Here is a 6,546-nt window from a genome sequence, read left to right as displayed (position 1 = left end):
GGGGTGAGGGGCGTGGCGGGATGAGGGGCGTGGCGGGATGCGGGGCGCGGCGGGATGCGGGGCGCCGCGGGGCAGGGGAGGCGGTGTGGGGACCCCGGCGGGGCGTGGCAGGCGCACTGGGTCACTGGTACAGATTGGGGGCGGACAGCGTGTTGCAGCGGCTGTGGGACATGTCCTCATACACCACGCACGCGGCCGCCGAGTCCCTGTCCCGAGATGAGCACACTTTCTTCATCTGAAAAACAGAACCTGTCATCTGAAACCAGTGGCTGGCGTGGTGTCCTGGACCCCACCCCACTCTGGTCAGTTCTAATTTTAACACTGGACCCCCGAGGGGCTCCTCTGGGCCGGCCCCCAGTTCTCCTGAGCCCCAGGGCTTCCTGGCAGAGGCTTCCCCAGACAGGGATGGGTCGGACCCCAGGGCAGTGCCTCTGAAGAAGGAGGGTGGAAGCGGCTTGGACACCCCAGCCCAGGCCAAGCAGGCCCCCACTCCGGCCCCAGACAAACAGCAAGGACGGAGGGCAGTGGCCACAGACCAGACCCTGTGCCGGTCCGAGGCCCCTCCCCTTCCCATGACCACACAGTATGCCAGCACATTCCAGCATGCACACGCAGGCCTCAGCGACCCCCTCATCCCACACTCACACCTGCACACCCGCACAGGTGCACACACGGGCCCCAGCTTCACTTCTGATTCCCCTCCCTCCCTACCATGCCACTTCCACCCTGAGAGCTCCCGGAGCCTGCAGAGGAGGCATCCAGTGCTGGGGTTTTCCTTTGAGGCCTTGGCGCCCCCCACTCTGCTCTCAGGAGAGGTACAATTGTGGGGATGCAGGTGGCAGCTGAGGCTTACACTGACCTGGGTCCTACCCAGCACACACGCCACCCCCAGGCCCAGCCCGAGGAGGAAGGAGACCACCATCAGGGCCGCAGGGAGGGCAGAGGCTGTCGGCCGGGCCTCTGGGCATCTGTGTGCTCCTTGGGACAGTTCTTCTGAGAAGGAAGAAGGGAGGAAGGGATTCTCCGGTGGAGAACCTTGTTAGAGCCCCTGGGATTTGGGGTTCAGGGCAGGGAGAGGCAGTGGAGGGGAGGGGGGCAGCTATCTAGGAAGCTGCTGGGAGGGGGTGGGCTGGGAGCTAGAACAGTGCAGGCACATGTAGGAGGGAGGGTACCCCGACAAGGGCTGGGGAGCTGGCCTGGCCAGCAGCTGGGGGAGGGGCCTGGGGTGGGCACATTCCCTACCTGTCACCAGGACCAAGGTGCCATGGCGGGGGCGGAAGACATCAGTCTCCGTGACGCCCTCGCAGGTGTAGGTCCCAGTGTCCGCTGGCTGCAGGCGCTGCATGGTGATGGTCAGTTTGTCCTGGGACCCCGAGAAGTTGACACGGTCCCTGAACACTGTGTTCACTGTGGGCGTCGCCCCGTCCTCGTAGTAAATGATGTCTGTGGGCTGTGGCCAGAGTTGCTTCAGGTAGATCCCACTCAGGGCCCCACTGGTGGAGCAGGTGATGTTGACAGAGCCTTCCACGGGGGCGATCGTGAAGCAGGGAGACTGCTGCATCTCTAGGGAGGACCTGGGCTGTCACCACCAGGCTGGCCAGAAGGACAGAGAATGTCCTCCCTGCTGGGAACCTGGGGAGCCAGGGGACAGTAGGGCCTGGGACAGCCCAGGGCTGACATGTCGCCGAAGACACGGTGCCTTACGGGGCCTGGAGCAGCTCTGGGCACCAGCGTCGGGGGCTGTCCTCATGCTCCAAGGCCTTGGGGCTTCTTCCTCCCAAAGCAGTGGCCCTGCTTGGACAGCCATGGCCACTCTCCACCTGGGTCCCCCTTTCTCCTTCTCTTAAATGAGTCCCCAGACGGTGGAGGCCGCTCAACACCCCACCTGCTTCCCGGGGGCTGTGCTGTGGCCCAGGCTGGGGGTGCTGAGCTCACGGGGCAGGGGAAGCTCCAGAGATGTGGCCAAGGAGGGTCTGGGAAGCTCTTACCTTGGATGGCCAGGGCCTCAGGCAGGCCTCGGGCCAGTGCCAGGAGGAGGGCCAGCAGCAGGAGCCTCGGGGGCTGGGCCATGTTCCCACATCCAGCCTTCCCAGCCCGGTGAGTGCAGCTGCTTACCCTCTGGGTAAGCAGGACCCCACAGAGAGCAGCATACAGCAGACCGCAGGCCTCAGAGCTCAGAGAGGGCTTCCTGGAGGCGGTGCCTCAGACCAGGGTGGTGCTGGGTGGCCTCACTTTCCCCTCCCCAGCGCTGTTTCCCCAAGAGCCGTCCTGACCACAGGGTGTCCCTGCCCCCACCCTGCCTTTGCATCTCCACAGGGAGGAGGTCAAGATCGGGGGTTGGGCAGATGAGAGGACCGAGAACTGGCTGGGGGCAGGTGGCAGGGTCTGGAGGTGAGGGGCAGGGCTGCCTCGGCCCAGCCTGCCTGTTCCTCTGGGGCACTTTCTACTGGGACCTGATTTATGCCCAGAAACCTGGAGCCACCTGTCAGTCACCCACACAGTGCGCAGGGCAGGCCAGACCCAGCCCCCCAGGTGTGGCTGTGAAAAGAGCCCAGGCCTGTGCCCAACGCTGCAGCTGACCAGCCAACCTGGAGGCTTTGTGTTCCCCGTCCCGGGGGCGGGAGGGCTGAGCTACGGTCCAGGCCTGAGGTTCCCCCTCTTCCTGGGAGGAGCGTACCAGGCCGGAGTGCTCAGCTCAGGGAGCTGAGGAAGACCCATGCCCGGCCTCGGACCCCAAGAGGTCTGAGTCTGCTGAAAGGGGGCACTTCTCTGTTCTGAGGGCCCCCCACCACAATGATGAAGCATCCATGTCAGTGCCCAGAGCCAGCATCTACAGCACACGTGCAGGAGTAGGTTCACACGTGTGTGTCGTGTGTGTGCAGAGATGCATGCTTGAGACTCCGTGTGTGTGCAGAGATGTGTGTGTGTGACTCACACATGGACCTGCAGCCCTGAGCTGCTTCCCCAGGGCCCCAGCCACAGCAGGCGGTGCTGAGACACGTGTGGGCCTGTGAGGTGGTGCAGGTTGTCTGCTGGGCTGAGGGCCCATGAACTCTCCATGAACGAGAGACAGAGGGCTTGGGGGCAGAATCTTGCCCAGAGGCCCTGGAGCACCCCAGGAAGGATGTGGAGCTAACGCGCTTTCCAGAGCAGCCCTTCCTCTGGCCTCTGCTCCATGCGTGCATTCCGTCAGCAACGCTCACCGGGTGTCTTTACGCCAGACACTGTGGCAGGAGCAGGGGTCAGTGCAGACCGCGGCCCTCCCACCTGGAGCTGACCTCGGGGAGGCCAGATGGACAGCCGGCAGGACAGGGCTCAGGTGTGGCCCCCAAAGGCCAACCCAGGAAGAGGCTGTGGGCGACACCAACTGAGGCCTCAGGGATCAGCATTCCAGGCAGTGGGATGAGCATGGCAGGATCCCTGAGGCCAGGACCTGCCGGGGTGTCTGAGGTCAGCACGGGGCTGGGCGGGGCTGGGGGTGCAGAAGCAGACACAGACCCCCACACACCGAGGGGGAAGGCGGCGTGAGGACCAGCACTAAATTCCAGTAGGGAAAATGGAAACAGAGAAGCCGCCAGGAAAAGATGAAAATCCTCAGGGACTCCAGCCCAGGATCTCCTCCGAGGTTCCTGCCTGGGTGTGCAGGGGCCACCAGGGCCACCGTGTGCCCCACCCACACTACCAATTTCAGAATGACCTGAGGCTGGGCGCAGGGGCTCATGCCTGTAATCCCAACACTTTGGGAGGCCAGGGTGGGAGAATCGCTTGAGCCCAGGAGGTTGAGGCTGCATTGAGCCCTGATCGCGCCCTTGTTCTCCAGCCTGGGCGACAGACCTAGACCCTGTCTCCAAAAAAAAAAAAGCAAAAGAAAAGAAAAGAAAAGAAAAAAGAACTTTGATTGACCCGAAGACACGCCAACACTCTTCCGCCTGTGTAGGCTGGTGTGACAGCCCGAGGCCCACATGGGGGTCCCGGGGGCTGTGCCCACAGGACAGGATCTGACCCAGTTGAGCCCCGGACCCAGCACGGGGTGACTCAAACCTTATTTTAACCTGAGACACAAACTCGCCCCTTTTGGACCCTGCTCCGGCGCGACCCTCAGGGCGGCCGGCTCTGCGAGGCCACGGTCACCCGGCACCGCTGTGCCCCTGCTCACTTCAGGGAGGGAGGGCTCCCTGAGTCTTCATCTTTAGGACGCCTTAGGGACGTTTTGGGGCTTAAAGCACTAAAGATGTTTCTTTTAGATTTTTGTTTTTCATTTTAAAAATTGCATTTCCCAGCGACTTGGCTGTTTGTGAGTCCCGTTTTCTTTATTTCAAAGACTCGGGTCACGGAACTTTTTCAGAAAAGCGAAGGGGGATTCCGGGAGTTGCTTTTTCACCCCACACTCCTCAAGAAGACATCAAAGGGCTCCACCGCAGTGACAAAAAGCACCCACAGATCTGGGTCCAAGGCGGCCCGGCAGGTGGGGTGGCCGAGAGGGGGCGCCCCCAGGCGGCCAAGGGACTGAGGGACGCACGTCCAGCCCCGGGTCGGGGGGCAGCGCCGGACTCACCAGCCCCAGCCCGAGCCCAAGCCGCCACCGCCTCCTCCCGGCCCGGCCTGCGCTGCCCCCTGGTGGTGGGGCCAGGCACCATCCCAGCCTCTGACACCCCACCCGACCTTGGCCCCTGGGGCTCCTGAGGGAGGGCCCCCCAAACCTGCTATTCTCATAGGCAAGGGACAGGTACATGGCCAAAGCCCCCCAAAGCCCTGAACTGGAGTATCTCCGCGGTTCCAGCAGCGGCCCCCTCGCTTGGGGGCTGCTCAGGGAGTGGAGAGAGAAGACCCCGAACTCAGGGCTAGACTCAGCCCAGGGCGGCAGAAGGCAGCCTGGGTCTGTGGGTTTGAGGAGGGCGGAGGGAGGGGCATGGGTCCTGGTAGGTCGGGCACTGCAGTGCTGAGGTGGTCCCATTTTGGAAACTGAGGAAGCAGAGCTTGGAAGACCTGGGGGGTGGAGGGGAAGGGTCTGCACCCACCCCGGAGTGGGTGGCACAGAGGTCCAGGCTGCCGCCTGCTCTCCCAGGCCCTCCCAAGCAAGCCGGTGTCCCTGCCCTCCGGTGGGACAAGAGACCCAGGCCCCACCACCCAAGGTCAGCACTCAGGGCCGGCTCTCCTGTGCCCTCTGTGCCAGGCAGGTGGTTAGGGTCTGTGGCATCTGGAAACAACGGTTGGGGGACAGCAGCCCCAGTGCTCCAAGGGCTGAGGGTTCCATCACCGGTGCTGGTGGCCTCGGGGTGGGCTTGGGGGCTGGGAGCCACAGGCGGGGGGCTCCTACGCAGACCCTGCTGGGTTCCCGCTCCGGGGGCTCAGAACTTCATCTGGAGTTCTGGGAGGAACTTCACCTGGGGAGGGCGGAAGGAGGTGCATGTGTGGCATCTCGTCCCTGGGTCCACAGCTCTGCCCTCGGGTGTGTGCTTGCGTGCACACCCCCACCCCTAAGCACACCACGCACCCTCACAACACACACCCTTCCACACTCCCCCAGCCCTGGGTTCTGAACCTGCTGGGGGTGGCACCCTCTGCAAGAGGCCCGTTTGGCTCAGAAACTCCAGGTTCCATCCCTGATGGAGATGGCACGTCCTGCCATGCTGCCCTCCAGGGAGTCCTGGGGACAGTGACGGTTGTAGGGAGGGCATAGTGGGTCTGGTGGGAGTCTGGCTCTGTGTTCTTGGCCATAGCCAGCTGGGCCCCTGGCGGGGACTGACTCTCTGGGACTGGTGCTTCCCTACCCTCTCCTGGAGCCCCGGGGGTGGAGGACAGTGAGGGTGAGCTCAGCCTGGGCTGGCCCCACCCAGGACTCCCCACCCCGCTCATCCTGGGGTGCAGGGCACCCTACCTCCTGGCGTTGCCGGGAACGGCGGCACATGTAGCAGGCGAACATGACCACAGCAACCGTGAGGATGGAGACAGCAGCGATCACCCCCGGCACAGGCCCGGACCCAGTGCTGGGGGCAGACGGGACCTCTGAGCCTGAAGGGGACAGTTCAGGGATGGACAGGTGGGCTGGTGTGGGAAGAAAGTTGCCCGGGTGCCTCAGCAAGAGACTGAGGCACAATCTGTCCCACATAATAAACAACTGATTAGTTATTACAATGACACCAAATAGATATTAGATTCAATCACATATTCAGTTACATAATCAATCTTATTACATCATTCTCCATTAGTCTTCAGTATTATAGTGTAGGAATGTTTGAGTCTTATAGTCCGGACATAATCGGGAGAAATATAATTTGGAACTGAAGGGACATTGTGAGAAGTGATCGGGAGGCGAGAGTAAATGCCTCACGGTAATGCCAGCGCCCGGGGAGGTGCCCGTTACTTAGCAGGCAGGCCTCGCGGTAATGCCAGCGCCCGGGAAGGCGCCCGTTACTTAGCAGGCAGGCCTCGCGGTAATGCCAGCGCCCGGGAAGGCGCCCGTTACTTAGCAGGCGGGCCTCGCGGTAATGCCAGCGCCCGGGAAGGCGCCCGTTGCTTAGCAGGCGGGCCTCGCGGTAATGCCAG

The 6,546-nt window shown here is 62.9% G+C and overlaps 1 protein-coding gene across 8 annotated transcripts in view; it reads right to left on the bottom strand.

Moving 5' to 3' along the window:
* Positions 1-29: 29 nt before the first annotated feature.
* LOC108301620 (T-cell antigen CD7) overlaps positions 30-6,546 on the bottom strand; it is a 22,808-nt gene continuing 16,291 nt past the window's right edge. For 7 of the 8 annotated variants that reach the window (XM_037737143.1, XM_037737141.1, XM_037737140.1 and 4 more), the window contains 5 exons: positions 5,879-6,012; positions 1,989-2,133; positions 1,243-1,563; positions 860-993; positions 30-235 (listed from right to left, as the gene is read on the bottom strand). In XM_037737143.1, coding sequence (XP_037593071.1) covers positions 122-235; positions 860-993; positions 1,243-1,563; positions 1,989-2,133; positions 5,879-6,012 — 848 coding nt within the window. In that variant the 3' untranslated portion in view covers positions 30-121. The remainder of the gene's footprint in view (positions 236-859; positions 994-1,242; positions 1,564-1,988; positions 2,134-5,878; positions 6,013-6,546) is intronic. The other variant, XM_037737142.1, reaches the window with a different exon arrangement.

This window comes from Cebus imitator, unplaced genomic scaffold (genome assembly GCF_001604975.1).
Source record: "Cebus imitator isolate Cc_AM_T3 unplaced genomic scaffold, Cebus_imitator-1.0 Scaffold36, whole genome shotgun sequence".
NCBI lineage: Eukaryota > Metazoa > Chordata > Mammalia > Primates > Cebidae > Cebus > Cebus imitator.
Note: the sequence above shows the minus strand (reverse complement) of the source record. Positions and strands in the feature narration are given on the sequence as shown.